Source organism: Eptesicus fuscus, chromosome 16, assembly GCF_027574615.1.
Source record: "Eptesicus fuscus isolate TK198812 chromosome 16, DD_ASM_mEF_20220401, whole genome shotgun sequence".
Lineage (NCBI taxonomy): Eukaryota > Metazoa > Chordata > Mammalia > Chiroptera > Vespertilionidae > Eptesicus > Eptesicus fuscus.
In genome coordinates this window covers 26,594,459-26,619,411 of record NC_072488.1, presented here as the reverse complement: position 1 = coordinate 26,619,411, position 24,953 = coordinate 26,594,459, and the positions used below count along the sequence as shown (strand labels likewise).

Here is a 24,953-nt window from a genome sequence, read left to right as displayed (position 1 = left end):
AAGCATTCACTTACCATACTAGCCAGAAATCCCACTCACAGTTATTTACCCAATAAAAATGTTTTCCTTCCCTCCCCTCCCTCTTCCCACAGTATACAAATGTTTAAAAAAGCTTTTTTTTTTCTATAACCACAAAAAGTGGAAACAACCTATGTGCCCTTCATGATGAAGGTGAATGGATAAACTATGGTATATCAATGCAATAGACTACTACTCAGCAATAAAATGCAATGAACTGATACACACCACGACATGGAAGAATCTCAAGTGCATTATACTATGTGAAAGAAGCCAGATTCAAAAATTTCACAATATATGATTGCACTGATATGACATTTTAGAAAAGGCAAACTTTCAGGAACAGAAATAAATTCGCCGTTGCTAGGTATAGCATATTAACAATCCCTTCCCCCAAATAAAAAGCATTGGAAGACCATCTCAAGGGCGGCTGAAGATTGGTTCTATATAGATAATTGGGAAAAAAGAGGGAACAAAAGATTTGAGAACCATCACAAGGAGCCCATAGGAAGAATTCCCTGTCAACCAGATTAATGCAGGTACAACTGAACAGCACCCTGTGGCCTTGTATATCACTCTATCCTGGGAATTCTTTCATACCACTCTAAATACCCAGTAGGAACTCACTGGGCACTCACAGTGTGCGAGGCAGAAGCAGAGTTAACACCATCAGGACACATTGGACCAAGAGGAAATAGTAGTCTAGAGATAAATGCTTTCCTTTGTCCCTTATTCAGAGCAACAGTTCTGAGATCCTTTTTGAAAACTTCTAAATCAAGTCCTTGGCATTAAGTACCAGTCACCAATTGTGGTGGCCAACTCAATACCTTATCCTTGTATTACTTATCTTTCCTCCCTCCCTGTTTCATTCTCCCATCCCAAACTCTCTGAACTCATATTATCAAATATATACTAGCTCTGCAATTTCAGCTGTAGAAATTCATAGACTGTCTCTCAATGGACTTGACTCTAACCAGACTCCAACCTTTTCCCAGGAGATAGTTACATGCATACTCTGCTGTGAAGAGGCATGGAACTCTTCCTCTAATCTCAACCAAATAATTTGGAATGGAGAAGAGACAGTTCTCCAAAAATATGAGGAGATTAGAAACAAAGAACGATTTGGGGAAATTTTGTTATCTAGTTGAAAATCGCATGCTTTTTTGTTTGTTTGGTTTTAATCATTATTGTTGAAAGTATTACAGATGTCCCCTTTTCTCCCCCATTGACTCCTTGTGGCCCATACTTGCCCCCCACCCCAGGCCTTCACCATACTATTGTCTGTGTCCATTGGTTATGCATATATGCATATAAGTTCTTCGGTTAATCTTTTGGATCATACTGACTTCTTAATCTTTAAAAAAAAAGTCTGCATTGTGGCATACTAGACCCTGTGTGCCTAAGGTGCACATTTCTCTTCTCTAAGGAATCAATAGCTCACTAGACCCTAGTTAAAGCCTTAAAATAGAAAATGTAAGCATGATTCATATATATTATGGGATTTTCTGGTACCTTTTTCTAATAGCTCAAAATTAATATTTTAAACATAAAAAGCTTATACTTTAGCAATTGTTAAAATAGCCAGTTTTATTTTACCTCATTCTCATTTTCTCTCTTTCTAGGTTAATATCCAACACAGGTATTAAGCACTTTCCAACTGTTCACAAGATTCAGTCTCTCCAAAAGGTTCTACTGTAAGTTTCTCCTTGAACAGTTACCAATACTTTACTCGGGTGCTGTCTTGCTCAACAGCCTCTGGGCCTGTAATATGCATTGTTTAGTCTGCATCTTCCAAATATGTTGTTTTGGCTGAGCAGAGATAGGAAAGCAAACAGCGAGTGGCCTTGGTTTTACCTAAAGGCCTCTAATCTCAGTCTGGAGGAAGTCAGCAGGCTCCTCAATGACACAGGTGTCAACAGAGCCAGCTTATAGTAAATCAAGCAGTCTCTCCTGTCTTCGCTATTTAGTGCCTGGTATACGGTTCCCCTGAAATGTCCCTGTCTTCCACCATCCTCTCTCCCTGCCCCCACCCCCCAGAATTCTCATGCTGCTCTAGGACTAAAGAAACCACCTGACAAACAAATTCAAACTATATTAGTGACATAATGTATTTGCCTTTTCTCAAGGCACCTGATTTTGAAAGAGAAGGAGAAAGGCAATGTATAATGGCAAGTGAAGTTGTAAGACTCTGAACAGACCCAGAAGGAAATGGTAGGGTGTGGGGGGGACATAAGCAGCTAAAGGAGGAAGGAAGGGAAAGGGAGACTGGGAGGGACAAAGAAAGATAGAGAATCTCCCAAAATTTCTCAGATTATTCTGAGCAATTTACTACTTCTACGTTTATATGTTAGATCAGACCCCACAGGGAATCTTAATGAGAGGACAGAAAAATGAGACTTTCTCCAGCCTTTTGTTCAGGAAAGAAAAATCAATGTTAACATTTCCCTGTGACCCCAGGAGAACAGAAGACAGGAAACTGGCATAAGAAGGGGATGGAGGTAGGAGGAAGACAAAGGCCCAGCTAAGGTGAATGGAGGAGTTTGGGATAGAGATGAAAGGTCAGTTTAGGTGTTTTTGTCATATTTGAGCAGACACCAACTGTGGAGATAAGGACAATAAATGTTAGGACCTTAACACAGTGAAATTAGCTGAGAAAACCTTCAAAGAGAATGTATTACATGTATATAATTCCATTGTTAATAACTAATATACTAAAGATAAATTAGATGCCATTTACTTCCCAAACTTTAAACTCATTCTTCAGACAATAACAATTGAAACATTACCTCAGCTAAAGACTACATTATGCCAAGCAACTAAAAGTGGGAAGGTCACATGAGTGGAGCTAACTAAACATCTAATCCATCTGCAATTTCTTCTAGAGATGTTCAAGACAATATACACATCCACACAGTGGAAAGAAATTCTTTCATGGGACTGAGTTTTGAGAGTCTGATTCTGTAAGTAGAAAAAAACAAAATCCAGTGGAGGACCGTTTGGTTTTTCATTTAATCATCTCTCCCATAATAGGATACTCCTTTTACGTCTGGGTAACTTTGGCATCTCACCATTTAAATTTCTCCCTGGTTCTGTGTTTTTCTCTCATGGCCCATCTTTGCATTTCAGAATCACAACATGGAATCCTGTTAATAATGTATGAAGCTGTGGTGTGATTCAAGTATTTAAAATTGCTCTTTGAATGATGGTCTCCTGTGATGCAACATCTGTTCCGAAGGACAGAATAGCTCACGCATCAATAAAGCTAGTTATTGCCTGGCAAGGCTTTTGTTGCCCAAAGAAAAAGACAGGAAGGAGGCTGAATCCAGGAAGATATGAATCTTCCCTGAGAACTATGCGAAGCAGCTCCATTCAGCCTCATGCTGAGCATAAGATGACTTCTCATTTTCTTGGAACAATCACGTTTTTTTAATGAGCTTGAGTTACTCCCTCTGACTTCTGGGAAAGTTCTTAATGCACTTTGTGTCATTAATGAACTACCTTCTAATATTCTGTGCCAGGAGCCTGAGTGGCAGTGTAGCCACTTCTCAAGATGACCAAGAAATAGGGCAATAGGGGCTCCCCAAGTGTTTGTGAGATCCTTGGAAGTCAGATGAACAGATGACTTTTAGGGAACCAGTAACTGCAATTACATCTGTAAGGAAAGCATTTTATCTTTCTATTTCACACATTGTTGTATTATTTTAAAATATATAAATATATGTGTGTGTTTTTAATATGCCAATGTGTACAAAAGGTAAGTTTCAGTATGGAAAGAATTTTCATCCTTTTCAAAACAATAATATGACCAGCTGGGGAGAGAGGGAGAGAGTAGGCAGAGGGAGAGGAAGAGGGAGAAAAGAAAGAGACAGCAAAATAGTAGAGGTAAGGACATACTAAAGAATAAAGCTAAGCACAGTATTTGATATAAATTAATTAGAGAATAAAGGAAAAGGTTTGAAAGAGACTAGCAGAGGAATTGGATGTGAAAAGGAAAAAATAAAATCAAAGGCATATATTCAGAGTACACAGTATTAGAATAAAAATTATAGATGAATAATACTTAATCCTTTCACTTAATATGTTTTTGGTAATTGGAGTGTGTGTGTGTGTGTGTGTGTGTGTGTGTGTGTGTGTGTGTGTGTGTGTGTGTGTTGGAATGAGTTGATGGAGGTGTGGCAAGTATGAGAAATGGGAAAGGAAAAGAAATTAACTAAAATACAAACAGAATAAAAGACATGCAAAGTAAAATCAACTCTTCTAAGAATAAAGAAGGAAATTTTTATTCTGATTGGCCTGTGATGTGAAGGTTGAAGGAAAAGTTAAACTGAGGAAAAGAAGGTTGAGAAAGGAGGTTGTGTCCAGTTGGGCTTTAAAAGATGAGTGGGGTTAGGCAGAGCAAAGGGCAAGCAGAGGAAGCAGAATCATCAAGACCACGGAGGTTGAAAAAGACAAAGGTAAAGGAGCTTCTGGAAACTAGTGAGTACCTGCCCATTGCGTGTAACACAAACACAATGGGAAAAGGATTCCCGGGCCACAGTTCAGAGGGAGAAGATTAGTGACCAATGTACCAGTTGTACCTGTATGTTGGCATTTCTTTAAATCTTGCTCTAAGCATATGTATTATTTTTAAACTCAGTTATTCAAAATTAGTTAATATTATAATATGACAAATTTATCAATAGAATATCTTTCTAGAAAATATATAAGTAAGCAGGAGTGTGCTGTCATTCTCACAGTTTAGCACACTAACATATATCTTTTCTGTCTAGAAACTAAGACAGAAAGCAAGGCATCCCAACCCTCCTAGCCTTACCTCTCCCCAAGTGGAGGCAAAGAACCTGAGGGAATAAGAATTTATGAAAGATCCTTGCAAACCCAAATCAACAAAAGAAATGTATAGACCGTAACTGCTCTTTCCCAACTCCTATTCATGGACACTGTGGTTCCTCAGAATTCAGAACATACTTTCCTTTCCAAAGAGTCAAAACTTGTCAGACATGTCTCTAAGGATAAAGTCACATTTGTAAGAACAAAATCTATTTTTCTTACTTCAGATGGTTCTTAATCCACAAATAATAGAATCAGAAGATCCATTCAACACAGCTTAAGATGCCCCTTGTTCTTAGTTTGGGTGTTATGACTAGACACAGGAGCACTTCCTCCCACCAGGGACATCCAAGTGCATGCAGAAAAAAAAAATGCATGGCAAATGGCACTGATGAGTGAAAAAGTTCTCAGTGCATTTTTCAAAATCCTGAGACCTTATTCAGATAGATAGATAGATAGATAGATAGATAGATAGATAGATAGATAGATAGATAGATATAGACTAGAGGCCCGGTGCATGAAATTCATGCATGTGGGCAGGGGGTCCCTCAGCCTGGCCTGCACCCTCTGGCAATCCAGGACCACCGGCTCCTAACTGCTCCCCTGCCTGCCTACCTGATCGCACCTAACCACTCTGCCTGCCTGCCTCCTTGTCCCTAACCCCTCTGCATGCCTGCCTGATTGCCTCTAACCACTCTGCCTGCCTGCCTGATCTCCCCTAACCACCTCTGCCTTGGCCCCCACTACCACAGCTTTGTCTGGAAGGACGTCCGGAAGGTCGTTCAGCTGTCCGGTCTAATTAGTAAATTACACTTTTATTATTATAGATATATCTTTAGGTAGATATAGATATAGATATAGATATAGATATAGATATAGATATAGATATAGATATAGATATAGATATATATCCAATAATGAAGGTTTGTCAGTTGACTAGTGCCTTGGGGGAAATAGCAGTAAAAGCCTACAGTGTGCAGGCCTCTGAGTCCTTCCCCACCACCACCTGCTCCTGCAACCCAAGGGTCTGAATGGAGAAAGCACCTAGTTATGGCCAACCAGCAGACTGGCATAATTCAGAAAAAAAATAAAATAAAATGAGGTCACATGCATGCCAGTTCCCAGCACACCCTGGCCACAGGAGAGGCTCACTCCAGGTGAATTTCCTTCCTTCCTCATTGGCTTCCATCTCACCTGCTTGCCTCTCAATGAAGTTCCATGGGCCAGCACCTTGACTCTGTAGGCTGAAGACAGACTTTGTTTCTGGAGCCTCCTAACCCTCTACTGAGTCAATACTCTAGGGACACCATGACTTGGTTAGTCTTTAGCTGACACTCTGTCCAGCTGTCATCATCATTGCTGTCATCATCATTGCTATCATCATCATCATCTTATTTTAAAACCAGCAATACTTCTCTTAAGAGACTAAGAACGTAGTTAATAAATGTTGGCTTCTCTGTGTTAGTTGTTTGAGAGTCAACAGCCTAACGTAAACTCCAGGGTAAGAGTGCTGGACACAGTTTGTTTTTTTGTATGATGATTCACTGTTGACATAAATTGCCGCCACCACCATCACCACCCCATATAATGGTATCTATTGATTGAGATAATACATAAAAGACAAAAGGGCTACTTTGAATATAATAATCTTTTAAATTGGTCTGTGTATTATTTATTCATAGTGACATCCATTTGTAGGACATATATGTTCAGAAAATAATATCTATTCTACAGAAAAACAGATGGAGCCCATACGGATTTACACAGCCCTGTGAAGATTAAAGGTCAGCCAACCATGGCCCATGAGCTAAGGCTGGTTTCTACATTTTGATGATAGAAGCAATTACATCTAACCTAAATTAAGCCAAATGCTATTCCCATGGAAATAAAAAATTATTATTTTTAATAGTAGACCTATACCCACCCCCAAAAATGTACTCAATTATTACTATTATATTTTAAATTTGGTCAAAAATTTTGTGGAAATTATTTTATAAGTAAATATTATAATGTATCTATGTAGTAATCCCCATTTTGCCTCTTGGCCCACAAAACCTAAAGTTTACTAACTGGCCCTTGGCATACAAAGTTTGCGGACTCCTGTGTTTGCTCCAAAAACCCCTAGGGATCCCACAGGGGCAGCTGCTCCAGCAACTCTCACTACCTGGGAGAGGTGGACAAAGAAGTCAGGAAGCTGGATATGCCTGGGCCAGGCTTTCTCCTGGGTAGGGGATGGGCTGGCAGGATGTGGGGGGAGATGCTTTGCTACTCCTAAGCCATCAGAAGCCACCAATTAAATGCTAATGTTTTAAAAGATTTATCTTGCTTAGGTCTGGATTTTTTTTAGCTAAACTGGCTTCCAGGAGGAAGAAAATAATCATAATTGTTCTGTGATTTTCAGCATCTTCGAGCGATCCATTGCAGTCTAGAAGCTAGAGTCCCCAGTACACAGGAGCTTCACTGGGCCAGCTTGTGAACAGTGTTATTTGTAAACCCACCAAGCCCCACAGGGAAAAGAACCTGGCAGCACATCAAAAGCAGGTGGTCAGAGGCTCTTAGGGCTAAGCTCTCCTGCCCTTGGATTTCAGTTTTGTCTCCAGATCCACCCAGGAACACAGCAATGCAGAGCTGATGGCCCAAGGGTCCTTGGGCTCCATGTCCAGGCAAACCTGGGCTCCCTGTCCAGGAAAACCTGCTCACTAACCTTCTTTGCACAGTCAGGATGCCTGTTCCACATCCAGCCTCCTCCATGCTCATTCACACCACCTCGCCCCACCACAACCCACCGTCTCTATAATTGATTTCTCTTCCTTTCTGACTTAACCCAGAGCCACCTCCACAAACCTCCAATAACCAGGTCCCTATGGGTTACAGGAGATGTTCAGGTTGTGTGACAGCTTAATTAGATCACTTTTTGATGACAGCCAGGCCTGCTGCTGTGGGTAAGCATGGGTGAGAGGCTTAAGGCCTTAGAGAAAGGTGATACAAAATGTTCGCTGTCTTATAAACAGTTGTTCAATTGTCGTTTGATTTCTATCCTTCAGGAGGAGGATTTCCATCAGCTCCCCCATGGCATTGACCCTGCACACAAATGATGTGTGCAAAGACCTTACAGGATCCAGGCTGCTATGCCTAAGTGCGCCTTTTCAAAATCAAATTTCATTTATTTCTCTGAATAGGTAAAACATGCACATAATGTGAATGTCAAACATTTCAAAAGGTTATGCAGTAATAAATCAGTCTCCCGTCCACCCCATCCCCAAGCCTTAGGGTGGCATTGTATTTATGGCACTAACCTGCACTGTCTGACCTTGCCCCAGTGCTTCCAATTATGAAACCTTGTATTGTTTGCATCTGACATTATTGGTTTTTTAATGGGCCTTTTATTTCAGATGGCTGAGTAAGAATGGGATTGAAGAAATCCAGAGCTGTGCATTCAATGGAACCCAACTAGATGAGCTGTAAGTAGCCCTGACTATTCTTCCAGGCCATTGAGAGGGAAATGGCTCTTAGAACAGTGATGTTTATGTGGCTTTGTGTTTCCCTTCTTCTTTCCTCAACTCCATCCCTAGGAATCTAAGTGATAACAATAATTTGGAAGAATTGCCTAATGATGTTTTCCAGGGAGCCTCTGGACCAGTCATTCTGTGAGTAGCTTGTCCCATTACCATGCACAAGAGATCAGCATGTAAAAATAGGCCGAAACCGGTTTGGCTCAATGGATAGAGTGTCGGTCTGCGGACTGAAGGGTCCCAGATTCGATTCCGGTCAAGGGCATGTACCTTGGTTGCGGGCACATCCCCGGTAGGGGGTGTGCAGGAGGCAGCTGGTCGATGTTTCTCTCTCATCGATGTTTCTAACTCTCTATCCCTCTCCCTTCCTCTCTGTGGAAAATCAATAAAATATATTTTTTAAAAAATAAGTTAGAAGTCAACCTTCTCCAATTCATAAAAGCTTCAAGATAGGGCTGGCAATCAAGGTCAATTTTGGTCTGTCATCTGCAAACTATAGAGACAATTTAGGGCTGGTCCACATTCTCTAACTTTCAGTGAAATAACATTTAAGGAGCACTTACCAAGTTCCAGACAGTGTTTTAAAAGTTTAAGATGCCTTTTCTAATTTAATCCTTAAAATAACCTTTGCAGTAGAAGCTACTAGTCTCATTTTAGAGAAGGAAAAACTGGCTTCCCTAAAGGGGTTAACAAACTCATCCACAGTTGCACAAATTTTAGAGCAGGACTTTCACACCAAACTGATCTGACTCAGTACAGGCTCTTAACCACTCTGCCAGATTCCTCTTCCCTGGAAGGGAGAACACATTCCTCCCTTACGCTCAATGCACAGAAGTTTTTCTCACCCAGTGAGATTAACACACACATCAATTTTTGAATCCTCGCTACCTTGATTCCAGGTCTCCTGGGATTCATACAGTGCCTCATAGTCCTGCATCAGCACTTTTGTCTCTATTGTTGCTTCCACATCTCCCTTTCTCCCTCCAGGAGTGACTTTCCCATATTCTCTTCTCATCTGCCTCTGCCCTTCCACAGGGTCATTCTAATTCCCACCTCTTCCCTCAGCCAACGGTGAATTCTTCCTTCTGTGACTCCCACAGCCTTCATGGCTGAAAGGACCAAAATCTGCAAGAGCTTTTAGAAAATGTGTTTTCCAGGGCTCTAAGCAAGACCTACTACATCTATTGATGAATTTACTATAGGAAGAAGGAGGGAACCCAGAAGGAAGGAGTCAGATGCAAGAAGAAATAATGAGTAAAAAAAAAAAAGCAAAAACAGATAAACTCATGAATAAATCTAAAGGTTTTCTAGATGATCCTATATAGCTGTCTAAGGTCAGTGAGCATCTGGGAGCCACTGGTCTATACCTCTTATTCGGCAATCAGTATAATATGTGTGGTTTCCTACCTATCACCTATCAACATCACTTTCATTTTCACCAAAAAGCTTATATTCTTCTTCTGGCTGGAACTTATGTATCTTCTAGGTTCTTTTCTCTATTGGGCTTAGTGGGTTTACAAATAACACTAGACCCTATAGGGTGAAGCAGAAATTCGAAAAATGGTTGGTATTGATGATAAAGGATGTGTTGTAACTGATACATGAGACTCTGCCTCTTTGAAGAAAAAAAAAGTTCAAAGAAATATAAGCAAAAGGAAGAAGTGTGAGCACTTAAAGGGGAGGTGCCAGACAGACTACCTGGGTTTAAAGCCAGTTCCTTCCCCTCTGCAAGCCAGGGTTTCCTCACCAAAAGAAAGTGGCAAAAACTATATAATATCTAATTCCTAATACTATTGGAGGCTTAACAGTATTATATATGTACGTAAATGTGTGTATGTGTATATTTATATATCCACCCATTGAACAGATGGATGTTAAGAACCAGCCCTGTGCCACACACTATATATAGTACAGGAGACAAAAGAAAGCTCCTCCTCACAGAAAGCTTGTATTCTCATAATGGGCAGTCAGACGCTAACTAAGCATATAACAACATATCAGGCCATGATGCATGCTATTAACACCAAATAGGAAACAGCATAACAAATAAAGAGTGCCAGGCATAGTCCATGGGCCCAATTACACAAAGTACTTAGAACTTGTAATGCTTAATTAATGTTTCCTATTCTTAGCATACTCGAAGATAAATAAACTTAGAGAAAGTGCTTTGGATGTCTTTGACCACCAGAATAGCCGTTTGTCAATTTCACATAGCTAAAATTCCTAGGGGGCTTGAATGTTCCTAAATAGGTACCTCCCTCTGTTATGGCCGAAAATACTTGAATAGGAAGGAGAGGTTTCCATAAGTCACCTATATCAGGTGCACTATTAAGTCATAGCACCTTCACCGCTGACTGCTACCGAGAACATTCAAGTTGGACAGAATCCCGTTATCCTGGGAAGTGACCTGCTAGAGATCACACTGCCACCGTAAGCCACAGAGCTTGGACCAGAAACTAGGTCTTCTGCCTCACGTGCCATGTATTCCCGCAATCTCATGTTGCCTCAAGTACAGAAATATGTCTAATTAGATAAGGCCCCTGCCATTGGCTGTGAACTAAAACAGAGGAGGAAATAATTATAAAAGCCAGGCAACCATCCCAAGAACATACACACAGCACAGAAGACTGTCTTCTGTGGTTGTACAAGCAGGTCCCAGGCTGAGGCATATGTGCGCAGTGTGTGCCCTCGGAGGGTCTGATGGAGAACACGTAGGAGCCCACCAGCTGCCTGACCACATGGCCGGCAAGAAGAGGGATGTTCACCACCACAGGCAGCTATGTAGGGTCCTCAAGTTACAGGCCCATTTTTCACCCCTTTTACCACAGGAACATACCTGGCCAAAAAGAAGTAAATGAAATTTACAGAAAATCCAAAGGAACTATGAGCACTTGCCATGACTTAAAAGGGTAGAGAGCGATACTGCATTCCTCCACCTTTCAATCTCCATGCACGAGAATATATATGCAAGATCCTTGCCAAGAACCCTGCCTATCCTGTAGTAATTGCTAGTGTCCTTCTCCTCCCTTTAGACGAGGGAAGAAGGTTGATCACCTTAACATCAAGGCTCCCATTCTGGGGCTTTTAGGTTAGTCCACAGATGTCTTTCCAGCCTCTCTGCTTGCTGACCTGGGACTATGGCCTTTCCCATCTTCTACTTCTGCAACCGGATGTGCCAACCCACGCTACTAAACCCTAGCCTGTGAGCTGCTTGGTAAGGTATGTGCAGAAGACCTGCCCACTCCAGGTGCTGTGGGTTGATGGGTAGGAGAAGGAGTGTGTACAGACTGCTCAGCCCACAGGAGATGCCGCCCAGGCTAGTGCTGCGACTGTGCCTTGGGTCAGGTTCCTCTCCCTGCCAATGAGACTGTGATATGGATATTTGCATACAGGGGGTTTCCTGGGAAGTGCTTGATGGAAGAAAACTCAGGCTAAGAGGGAAGTTGACAGCAATGCATTTGCAACAGAGGCCTCAGCTGATCCCACGGGGTGCTCTGGAGTTAAGATGGCCCTTCAAAGTTGTACTGGATTAAGGCAAGGGGCCAGACCTCTTCATCAGCAGTTACTGGGTGCAGGCTGTCCCTGGGTAGGAGCCAAATCTTGGGTAAGTCAAACAAGGGCAATTCCCAAAGTAGAGCTCAGCTATGAGCCATCTCAGCAGTGAGATGGTGCACAACTGCCCTCAAGCAGTGGTGCTAAATTTGACCATACATCAAACTCACCTGGCATGCTGGTGAAAGCCTCCAGAGCCCATCCCCACACCCAGAGTTTTTGATTCAGCAAGTCGGGGGCGGGGGGGGGGGGCAAGGGAGGAGGAGGGACAGTTTGAGAAACTGCAGCTCTGAGAACTTCCCAGGTGACATCATTGCTGGTCCTCACAGCACAGAATCACTGCCTTCGCACCAATGCTGGGGCTTGAGAAGCCTCGCCCTGTTCTCTACACATTCTCCTCCGTGAGCCAGCTCTGTGAATCTTCCTCCCCAACAGCAGGCATATGCAAGGAATCCTAAGGGAGTTCAGGCGAGGGCACCCAAACCAATGATAACTCCTTTCCTGAAGGCAAAAATGTTAGTTGAGTGTAAAACAGGGAGCCTCTGGACACCTGAGGGTACAAGGGTGAGCTGTTCCATTGCAAAGAGAAATAGATTCAGAGAAAGCCAGGGGCACACAGACAAGCTGCATCAGGTTTCAGAGGAGCAGCCTAGCATCCTGATTTCCCCCCCATGAGTCTTGACCTTGAACACCAGTGGCCATCTGAGTTTTCACCTGATATTCTGAGCTCACTCAAGTTTGTTTTTTTAAGCAATCAAGCAATTGCTGTTTCTTTAGGAAACAGTTTCCTGTGGGAAAATTTTAATGCATTGCCTTTGCAAGCTGGAGCCAGTACAATCATATTCTGATAGTTTATCAAATTGATTTGGCTATAGTTCAGATTCATTTGATAGTTGAGATTCAAACACTGAGTTATTTGTATAAGAATGATTCTCTTCCATTACCAGTGTACCCACAGTCCTATAGACAGTAAATTGCCTTTTTATTCCGCCTGGGATCATGAAAGAGAGGTCTTCTAACCATCTGTCAGTGTAGTACACACCAGAAATGTGCTGGCACTTATGGAAATGATTGACCTATAATAACATCTTTGCTGGGAAAAATAGAAATTGTTCAAATCAAATTTGTGGTGCTAGCTATAACACACTTTATTAAACGGGGCACAGAGCACAATTTAACTCCTGCCTCTCCTGACTCAGCGTCTTATTACTGACTGCTGTCTCCCTCTCCATTTCACATCTCAAAATCAAGAATCCTAACAATGTTGAAACAGTTTAGGATTACTAAATCTCTTCAGCGCCAGCCATCATCCATGAAGACTCCCATTGGTACATGTCAGGATTTAAATTCTCAAAACCAGTCACTGCCAGAATGTAGCATGTGCTGAAATGTTAACCAGAGTGACATTTTAAGACTGCAGCCATTAAACCAACCAGGAAGACAAGGATTAAAAACACCAGCCTGCCAAGACTACCCTGTCCCCTTGCCCAGCCCCCCATCCCTATAAATGTCAGCAATAAAGCAAACATTCTCAGCTATTCATTGAGCATATTAGGTCTTACACGTTATACATGTAGTAGATGTTGATTGAGTACCTACTATGTGTCTGATAATATGTTAGGTGTAGGGAATAGAGGGACTTAAAAACAAATATTACCTGAAATATCCTGTAGAGGGACAAATGTCACTGCCCAGAACAATAAGCTCTGCAGAAATTGCCACAGGAGGTTACAGTAACAGAGCAGGTGTCCAATAAATCTCTGTCATGTGATACAGTGACTTTCAATAGATGAAGTGACAATGTGTGGGAAGGAGACCTCCTAGCTTCTGCCTAAATTTCTGCATCAGCCTTCATCTCCTTCCTATCTTCAATCCTTTCTCCTTCTAACTCATTTAACAAGTATGTATGAGCACCTACTATGTGCCAGGCTCAAGGTTCTCAAGATTAATCTTATAGGAGAAACCAAGATGGCGGCTTAGGTAAACACCTATATTCCCGCCTCACACAACAATTTCAAAACTGCAACTGGATGAGAGAGCGGACATTGTCCAGAACCACCGGAAAGCTGGCTTAGTGGAAAATCTACAACTAGAAGGAAAGATAGAAGGACACAGACTCAGAGGAACTGTGGAGGACAGGTGCGGAGTCCCGCGCTAGTGCAAAGGGCGGGCGGCTAAATATGCAGCTGGGAGACTCGTGGCGTGGCTGGGAGAAACGCTGCCCGGCTGGGAGACGCACAGCGCTGCTCAGACACCTGCAGCGAGGACGGCCGACAGCAAGCTTGCGGTTAGCTTCCTCTTTCAGGAGGAAAACAAAACCTCCACTGAAATTGAGTTCCGGGTGAGACTACCCAAACTCACTCAGGGAGAACCTGGACTGTCTGGCAGCAGGCGAAACTCAGGGCAGCCTTCTCTCAGAAGTGCGTGCAGCCTTTGCCGCGGGACACTGAGACACAGGGGCCTCGTAGGGAGGGGCTGCCGGGAAACCAAGGCTGTCCGCTCAGCCCTGAGATGCTGCCCCACCCAAGCTGAGCACAGAAGCTCTCCCAGCAGAGACACTGCTGATCCTCACAGCCAATTGGCCTGGAGGTCAACTTCCCCCAGTGATACCAACAACAATCAAGGCTTAACTACAACAAGACTGCACATACAGCCCACAAAGGGGTGCACCCCACCTCAGGTAACTGGGGAGGCGGAACCACTGGGACCTGCTGGGACATCTAGCACACAAAGCCACTCCATCAACCCAGGGAAGCAGCTAAAATGAGAAGACAAAGAGGCAGGCCACAAATGAAGGAAATGGATGAAAGCAAAAGACTGGATATAGAGTTCAAAACTACGGTTATAAGGTTTTTCAAGAATTTCCTAGAAAAGGCCGATAAACTTAACGAGAACCTCGAAGATATGAAAAAGGATCAACTAGAAATTAAGCATACACTGACTGAAATAAAAAATATTATACAGAGACCTAAAAGCAGACTAGAGGATTGCAAGAATCAAGTCAAAGATTTGGAATATAAAGAAGCAAAAAACACTCCTCGAGAAATGCAAAAAAAAAAAGAAAAAAGAATCCAAAAAGTTGAAGATAGTGTAAGAAGCCTCCAGGACAACTTCAAGCGTACCAACATCAGAATTATGGGGGTGCCAGAAGAGAGAGAGAGCAAGATACAGAAAACCTATTTGAAGAAATAATGACTGAAAACTTCTCCCTGGTGGAAGAAATAGACTTACAAGTCCAGGAAGCACACAGAACTCCAAACAAAAGGAATCCAAAGAGGACCACACCAAGACACATCATAATTAAAATGCCAAGAGCAAAGGACAAAGAGAGAATATTAAAAGCAGCAAGAGAAAAACAGTTAGTTACCTACAAGGGAGCACCCATATGATTGTCAGCTGATTTCTCAACAGAAACTATGCAGGCCAGACGGGAATGGCAAGAAATATTCAAAGTGATGAATAGTAAGAACCTACAACCAAGATTAATCTACCCAGCAAAGCTATCATTCAGAATTGAAGATCAGATAAAGAGCTTCACAGATAAGAAAAAGCTAAAGGAATTCATCACCGCCAAACCAGAATTATATGAAATGCTGAAAGGTATTCTTTAAGAAGAGGAAGAAGAAGAAAAAGATAAAGATAAAAATTATGAACAATAAATACTTATCGATCAACAAGTGAATCTAAAAACCAGGGGAATAAAAAATCTGATGAACAGTATTAACGGGTGAATATAATAGAATCAGGGGCATAGAAAGGGAGTGGGAGTGTGGGGTGCGGGAAGAGACTGGACAAAAAACATACACCTATGGGATGAGGACAGTGGGGGGGGGGCGGGTAAGGGCAGAGGGTGGGGTAGGAACCTGGTGTAGGGGAGCTATGGGGGGAAAAAAGAGTAACAATTGTAATAATCTGAACAATAAAGATTTATTAAATTTAAAAAAAAAGATTAATCTTATAAAAACACAGCTTTCGATAAGCCATTCTTCTGCTTATATAAATTTTAAACTCTGATACCTGGCTTTCAAGGTTTTGTGGTTTCCCCTCCCTTCCCCGCTTTAGACCTCAAAATCTGGTTGCCCAGAATAATCCTTCTAAAAACCTCTCACTGCCACACTTTGTGTTCTGGGGCTCTCAACAAGCCTACCTTATCCTATAATCATAATAACCTACTTCCATTAGATGTGAATAACTGATAATATCTTATTTTGTTACTTCCCCAGGGATATTTGCATCCTAAGAGTGGAAAGTGCTTTTACAAAGGAATTAAAACCTAACATTAGATTTTCAGGCCACATGGAAGGATCACAGCCAGGGAATGGACTGTGTGTGTCTGTGCCCGTGTGTTTGTGTGTGTGTGAATAGTATCTGTTAAGTGTCAAATCACACGGAACAGTATCCTCTTATCACTGCTGACATAAATTTCTATGAACTTTTCTTACTCCATGGAGAAACCAGAGAAATATTTCTCTGGCAGCCCAAAATGTAGAAGTCTTGAAAGGTTCCATGTCTGCTAACTTCAGCAAGTATCCAGTAACCTTTAAGCAAACACATCTACAATCACTTTTATTTCCCAACCACCCAGGAACCACTTTTACTAAAACTTTTGCTTTATCAAACCTTAAGTGTCTACCAACCATTCCCTCCTTTCAACATCAACCAGGAGAAGATCTGGGTGCCAGGACTTTGACAAGATGCCTTACTCTCACGGCAGCAAAGCCACCTGGTGCGAATGACAGCAGCTCACAGATTTTGTATCTGTGAAAGGAGGAATCAGCTGACTCCAGATCACTGAGCAGACAGAAAGGCACCAGAGCTTCTGAAACAGGTTCCCAATCAAACACCAAGGCATTGGATTGCATTCATGTCAACCCACCCAACACATTATCCTGCTTATTCTATCTCCTTGTAAACTTTGCGCAAGGTTGCTCCTTTCCTGGTGGCTTTGATGCTGCCAGTCACATAGAACTGCCTGCTGCAGAAACATCCTTTTGCTGAGCTCCCTGTAAATCCAGATTTTCTCTCTCAGTCTATGTTGCATATTTCTTTTTTAAAATTGCTCCCCTGTAAGACTTGCTCCAGCATCTCATTGTTATTATGCTGCTGACGCATCTCTGCTCATCAGACAAGTATCTATTGAGTAGATTTCATGAGCACAACCATGTGCCAGATAAGATGTAGAACATAAAAATATCTTAATAATCCCTGCTCTTAGAGCATCTGAAATCTGGCCGAGGAGACAAAACAAATATACATGAAAAGTCAAACAATATGAAACCATAGAAGAGATAATACAAGGTACAAGATTCTTTGTAATTGCTAGAGGTTAGAAGACATCACAGTTGGCTGGGGTGATCTATTCATTCCCTTCCCCAATCTTTCAGTGTTACTCCCCAGCCTATCTTCAAACAAAACAACCATTTCCTGAGTGCTTACAATGTGAAAGGCACTGTTTAGAATGCAAGGAACTCTCTGCCCTCTAGGAGAGATAAAATGCAAATACAAAGAGCTACTTTATAAAGCAAAAGATAGTAAGTGGTGAGAGAGGCAGAAAGCATACAAACATAATGCTATTGTGCTCCTCATGGCTTTCAAGGAAAAATACTTCTACAACTGGTAAAAATGATAGAGATGATGGAATCACAGAGACTTCAATGTGAGTGTACTTTGGTTTGGCACTGCTGCATAAAAATTACCCTAAAACGTATTAGCTTAAATCATTCCACTTTGCTCACAATTTTGTTTCAGAAATCTTGCTGTTTTGTCTCTGATCATGTGATGTGTGAGAGAGAAAGAGAGATTGATTAATTTATGGATAATAGCTGCCAGCCACGTGCTGTCTTTTGCCCAGGAAGTTCTTTATGTATTTCATTTAACTTATTTAATTCTCACAACAACCTTCTGAGGTGGATATGATTATTATCATTCCTATTTTATAGCTGAGGAAATTGAAACATGGAGAAGTGACATTTGAGCAAGGCCACAAATCTGAGAGGTAGAAGGGCAGGGTACATATGCAGGTAGGTCTGGCTGTGGATGCCATGTTCATAACTACTATTCTATACTGCCATTTTGACTTTGTGCTGAGGGTGCTCTACTACCCGCCAGATTCCTCTTCCCCTTACAGTGTATTCTCTTCTCACCCTTTTCTGATATTTGGCCACAGTTTCTACCCCAGCTCATCAGAACTATTTTTAAGCTGGTTTTACAGTGGGAAGGAGATTATCAGAGTCCCTCACTCCTATGCAAATTTATTGGTCTATTCTATAGACTGTAGAAAGGGAGATGGCTACAGTTAAGCCTCAGATCAGCCAGGATGCAAGTATATTCAGAATTCAATGTGTCCTGTTACCTAAGTCCTCCTACCACGAACACAAGGGCCAGGGCTTCTACTGAAACAAATTTCCTGTTAGCAGAATATTGATCTGACCGAGGTATGTTGGATGAATTGGAGTCTCCCTCCTCACCCATGTAAGAGGATCACTACTGTGTCTGCTATTTTGCCTGCTAATGGAGAACATTTTAGACCCATGGTAATCAGGTTATGTTTACTTTTTCTCTTTTTAGAGATATTTCAAGAACCAGGATCCATTCCTTGCCTAGCTATGGCTTAGAAAATCTTAAGAAGCTACGGGCCAGGTCGACGTACAACTTAAAAAAGCTTCCCAGTCTAGAAAAGCTTGTTGCACTTACGGAGGCCACCCTCACCTACCCCAGCCACTGCTGTGCCTTTGCAAACTGGAGACAGCAAATGTGAGTCTTCTCCTGTCCACCCCTTGAGCCTTGCTTGGGAGTTCTCCAATGCAGAAGTTGGTCCACAACTTCTATGTACCTGTGGCATTAAGAGAATCCACTGGATGCGAGATCTTCCTGATGAAAGCCCTTAGACATATTCTAGATCAAAGCCTTGGTATTGTGGAGCGTTTCTAGTTTCTTTGAAAATGGGCTCATGGAAGAAGGCTACCCACATGGTAGACTAGCTACCAAATATTAAATGAGATAACATGAAAAACATCAAGTATAGTGCCTAACGCATGAATGATGCTAAATTAATATTTCTTCCCTTTTGCCTCTAAATATGGATTTATCCTTCAAGTCCCAACTCTGTGCCCCATAAGTGTCCCAGGGACCACCAATGTCAACTTTGGAGGGAAGAAGCATAAACACCACACCAGAGACTGATGCACACACGTCCATGGCACATCCCAGCCATGCTAAGCCTCTCTAATCCATCTTTGGATTTTAGCACCTCATAGGAAGGACAAAGTTTGGGACATCTGTTCATTTGGCTTTCAAGATTGGTCAGATTAAAGACGGTGATCCCAATAGAGCCATATCCCAGAAGATAACTGGACCAAAAAAAATTGAGATAATCATTGCTAGGATCTGGAGAAAGTGAAGAGGGAATATTGTGGAGCTTGTACATGTTCCAGACATTCAAAGGATCCACTGGAGGTAGAATCATGGCATACCAGGAGTTCTCCAGGCTCTCACCACCCCTGAACTGATACAATCCACACTATGCAGTACACTCAATCATGTGATGCCTTGTCATCACTCCTATATGGTAGGCCAGCACTGATACAGCTTTCTGGTGCTGTTATTTCACTGTTTAATGCAATCTCCTCTATTATGCAACTTTTAACATGCATTGACCTGCTCATGTAGACATATCTCCTGCTCAAAAGCAAAACAAAACAAAAAACTACAAACAAAACATCTTAAAGTGGTTTTGAAGTGGCTAGAGGTTCACCCTCAGACCCATCTGAAAGATTTTCAAGAAAGGGATCATTTTTCAGAATTTGCATGCAAATTCACTGGGAAACAATCCAGTACTGGGCACTCCTCACCGATTAGCTCAAAGACCAGAGAATTTCTTCCTAACAACTGAAATTCTTCAGGGCTTGGGCTGAGGCAGGAGGCTTGTCTCTTTTATATTCCACACAAGAGTTGTTCTAGCCAGGGCAAGAAATATACCAGCTCACTGCCAAAACCCTGGAACTCAATACCTCTCAGGAGAAATCTCAAAGGATATTAAGATCACTGCAAGCACAGCACATGGTATGTTGTTGGGCCCCGTGCCAACATGCCACAGGAATATATATTATCTTACTGTGTTGCTCCTACTCCTCTGGTCTTGCCACCTGCTATAGTGTAGATGTAGCCTCAGGGCTCTCCCAACCAGAAATCTCCAGGGCAGCCTTGCACTGTCCCATGACTGGGAGCCTTCCATGTCCCTCCAGACCACCCAGCTCTCACCCTCTCTAGGTCCCTATGGTAACTTGTCATCAGGGCCCATGCCTCTTGTTTTTAAAAAAAACGCCAAAACAAAGGAAAATAGCAGTGGGTGTTTAGTCTTTAATTGACACATTACAAACACAAAACAAAATAGTTATGCAATTCAGAAGATAACCACAGGATATTTTTAATGGCGTCATTTCATTGTATACCATATTAGGTGTAGTTTGGTAATGAGATTTGAGTTCAAAGTTGTAGGATGAAATTGTTCTTCCAGTCCTCATTTGGAAATGCCCAAAGTGTAAATATTTGGCCCTCATGACTGTGAGGTTTTGGTCATTGGCCCTCCTGGCCTCTCACCGAAAGACTTTGTTAACCACACCCCTCATTTGTGACTGAACCAGTTAGTTCCTTGTCATAGTTATACTTAGCTTGCACTGTTGTTTTTTTCATTTTGTTATTTAATTTCTCTCGTATCTAGACTTTTTCTTCACAGCTAGCTTTTAAACTGATGCACAATGACATATGCCTCTAAATGCCCACACAGGGCCTAGACCACAACATGATAGTAGCCACCATCATCTGTCTTCTTACTGTTGCTACTTGCTGAGGGCTCTCCGCCAGGCACTGTAATGCTTTGTACCTTTATCTCATTTAATTCTCACAAAGGTAACAGTGCTATTTCTATTCCCTTCCCACAGAGACAGAAACTGGGGCTCAGAGACAGTAAATAACTTGACCAGCACCAACCAAACTCAGATCCAAATCCTCTGGTCTATGTGTCTCCAAATCTCAGGCTCTGGGCCACCCCACCATGCACTTCCCAAATATCTGTTCATTGATTTATCAGGGTCTGAGAGTACCACTTTCTTAACTGACCCTAAACTGAATTCCCAACTCTCTGATTCTTAGAATTTGCAAAGGGACTGCAGGGGCAAGATGTTGTTTTCCTTGTTTGCATCTTTGTTTGTATTGTTTACCTTTTCTGCACTCATGTTGTTGGGTCACTTCTATTTCGGGAAATGAAAGCATCAATATTTAAAATATATTGGTAGTGTTATCAACAGTAAGAATCTTCTCAGAATCCAACATCAGCCCCGGGAAGTGAAGGCTGTCTCTAGATGGTTAGGCCAGATTTGTTCCAATGAACAGATTAGAGTCTGCAGGCACCAGATTACTTACTTACTGTTTGTAGATTGTGTTGTCACTGATCCAGTGACAGCTGTGACAGGGTTTGGGAGTCAGAAGTTAGAATAAAGACCACAGAGTATTCTCTTGTCCCCTCTATGCCTATCTCTGAGCTTGCCTCGCCTTTCTTGTAAGATCTCTAACTAAAACAAAAGATTTCTGTGCATTTTTCAATTACATGTAGGTTAACTGTGTAGCCCCCTTTGTGCAATCCATAATTGAAGTGAGAAGCCCTATTACTCTCTAAAACAAAAGATGGCACAGTCTCTAACAACAACCAAAAAAGAGAGAGTCCTTTGGGCCAAGAGAAAATGATTTCCTGGCAAACCAACTCACTTCTCAGAGGAAGAAAAGAGATGAAAGGATTCTCCCTAACAACCCTGCTCCTAGACATTAGCGGGGAGTTCAGTCTGCGCAGGTTGGGACACTTTGGCTGCACTCACCCTTGACTGTCAAATGGTATCTCTGCTTCCTCCACTCCCTCAGCCATTCTCTCCTGTTTATGAGGGTCTTTGAAGAGTTTTAACACTCACTTCCCACTCACATGAAACAATGTTAAGGTTTGAGAGAAATGCAGTCATTTACTTTGCTGTGAGCTTGTCCCTCAGGGAAGGAGGGAGTTAGGGAACCTCTTAGTGCTGGTGATTCTGATTACCAGACAATACAAACTCACAGTCCCCCAGTTCCATCCCAAAAGAGACCCAGTGTGAAACATACCATTCCTTTGAAGCCTTCACTTCAAAACAGAATTGTTACCCTCTCTGTCTCTACCTGTGCAATTCACCTGTCTGGGCAGAATATTTATGATCTGGCTGTCATTCACATCCCTTCTGAAAGTGTCCCTATTCTGTTGACAAGGCCTCTTGTACATTTGGGTATAAAAGGAAAACTGAGACTGAAAAGTGAGCCTAAGAAGAGCCAGCTCCCAGGAGATGACTTACAATCTTGGGATAAATTAGGGCCCCTTGCAACCTGCATTTGCTCGTTGGGGCATTCACTAGGGAACAATTTAATATGAGAGAACTATGGACAAATGCATGTCTGAAGCCTACTGTGACCCCTAGAGAGTGAGATAATAATAGGACCCTTAGTAATGTTTCAAGCAAATTAGCAGATCTCCCAATACCCTAAGTATCAAGGAGCCAGGGACAGGGGCTGGCTGGGAACTAACTACAGACATATCCTCCAATTTATGTAGATAAAAGAAGTATATTCTCATTTGAGTCAGAAAACTGTCCAGATCTCCCAGCGACCTGAGTACAGAGTACAGGAATGGGACTAGACACTACTCGGGCATATTAAAAGATAGCTGAATGGAGATGGGGGAGGGAAGGAGTTGATATGAGATCTGTAAATTATTTGCACTTAACAGCAAAGGTTTAGCTAGTCCCAGGCGCCTTCCTCCCCACATTCAGGTTGTGGCCAGATGGTTTCCCCAGTGGGCCATCTAACTCTAGGAATATATACATGAGTTGTTCTGCTCATTTACAGGAAGCAGCATTAACCCTTGATCTCAGCCTCAAGGGCAGACAGACTGGTAGAAAGGGGGGAAATCTCAGAAAGAAACCCCATCATTCCTATCCTATGCAAAGACAGTGATATATTTGCCATTCTGGATCCAGTATGTTGATTCTATTCCTTTGTGTATTTTTCTAGTTCTGAGCGTCATCCAATTTGCAACAAATCTATTTTAAGGCAAGAAGTTGATGATATGACTCAGGCTAGGGGTCAGAGAATCTCTTTGGCAGAAGACGATGAGTCCAGTTACATCAAAGGATTTGACATGATGTACAGTGAATTTGACTATGGCTTATGCGGTGAAGTGGTTGATGTGACTTGCTCTCCTAAGCCAGATGCATTCAATCCATGTGAAGATATCATGGGGTATGATATTCTCAGAATCTTGATATGGTTTATTAGCATCCTGGCCATCACTGGGAACATTGTGGTGCTGGTGATTCTGATTACCAGCCAATACAAACTCACAGTCCCCCGGTTCCTAATGTGCAACCTGGCCTTTGCTGATCTCTGCATTGGAATCTACCTGCTGCTCATAGCATCTGTTGATATCCACACCAAAAGCCAGTACCACAACTATGCCATTGACTGGCAAACTGGAGCAGGCTGTGATGCTGCCGGCTTTTTCACTGTCTTTGCCAGTGAGCTCTCAGTCTACACGCTAATAGCCATCACTCTGGAAAGATGGCATACCATCACCCATGCCATGCAGCTGGAATGTAGGGTGCAGCTCCGTCATGCTGCCAGTGTCATGCTTGGAGGCTGGATCTTTGCTTTTGCAGTCGCCCTCTTTCCCATCTTTGGCATTAGCAGCTACATGAAGGTGAGCATCTGCCTGCCCATGGATATTGACAGCCCCTTGTCACAGCTGTATGTTATGTCCCTCCTTGTGCTCAATGTCCTGGCCTTTGTGGTGATCTGTGTCTGCTACACTCACATCTATCTCACAGTAAGAAACCCCAACATCGTGTCCTCCTCTAGTGATACCAAAATTGCCAAGCGCATGGCCGTGCTCATCTTCACAGACTTCCTCTGCATGGCACCCATCTCCTTCTTTGCCATCTCTGCGTCCCTCAAAGTGCCCCTCATCACTGTGTCCAAGTCAAAGATCCTCCTGGTCCTGTTCTACCCCATCAACTCCTGTGCAAACCCTTTCCTCTATGCCATCTTCACCAAGAACTTCCGCAGGGATTTCTTCATTCTGCTGAGCAAGTTCGGCTGCTATGAAATGCAAGCCCAGATTTACAGGACAGAAAACTCATCCAGTGCCCACAACTCCCATCCAAGGAATGGCCACTGCCCTACAGTTCCCAGGGTCACCAATGGCTCCAATTACACACTTGTCCCTCTAAGCCATTTAGCCCAGAAATAAAACAATGTGTAAATATAACCAAGTGTGGAATGATAACTGTCTTGTCTCAGAAAATTATGCCATGGAATAGCTGACAGAGTGTTTCAACATACTTCATCTAACTTTCTTTTCCTTGCTTCCCTATCAGGTAAATTAGTTGGGAACTGTTAACTCCATATGGTATATTAGGAAGCTGACGTATTAATCACAACATTAATAATTAAAAGAATACAATACTACAAAATCACGTTTCTTTTGCACTTTATAATGTTCACAGTGCTTTTGTTCAGACCACCTCAACTGATCCCTATAAAAGTCCTATTAAATAGGCAGAACATGGGTTATTCTTGGAGTTTTTCAGATGAGGAAATCAAGGGGTTAAGTGACTCAAAGGGTTAAGTGACTTGTTCAAAATTGCTTGGCTTGTAAGAGGTAAAGCCAGGATTAGGTGTTCTGACAACCAGAAAACTTCCAAAAGCAGCAGCACAATATTCATTCATTCAACAAATATTTATTGAGAACCCACATGATGGCTTTGCAATGTGTCAAATTGGGTAGGCTGAACTACATTTCCCAGAATTCCCTGCCTAATGTTTCCTACCAGGGTGGGCCACAGGGAGGATTCTTGGAAAAACAGGAGAACAACAAGGATGATGCAGCCATTTTGTCATTCATACAGTTTATTGCTGATCTGCTGATTCAGCTCATTGCTATGCAGCAGCAGCTGGGCCAGCAACGCTCCACCTTAC

The 24,953-nt window shown here is 42.3% G+C and overlaps 1 protein-coding gene across 1 annotated transcript in view; it reads left to right on the top strand.

Annotated features, from left to right (window-relative positions):
• FSHR (follicle stimulating hormone receptor) overlaps nt 1-24,243 on the top strand; it is a 136,114-nt gene extending 111,871 nt beyond the window's left edge. The window contains exons 5-10 of the mRNA XM_008162144.3: nt 1,641-1,712; nt 2,901-2,978; nt 8,238-8,306; nt 8,418-8,492; nt 18,477-18,662; nt 22,992-24,243. Coding sequence (XP_008160366.2) covers nt 1,641-1,712; nt 2,901-2,978; nt 8,238-8,306; nt 8,418-8,492; nt 18,477-18,662; nt 22,992-24,225 — 1,714 coding nt within the window. The 3' untranslated portion in view covers nt 24,226-24,243. The remainder of the gene's footprint in view (nt 1-1,640; nt 1,713-2,900; nt 2,979-8,237; nt 8,307-8,417; nt 8,493-18,476; nt 18,663-22,991) is intronic.
• The last annotated feature ends 710 nt before the right edge of the window (nt 24,244-24,953 follow it).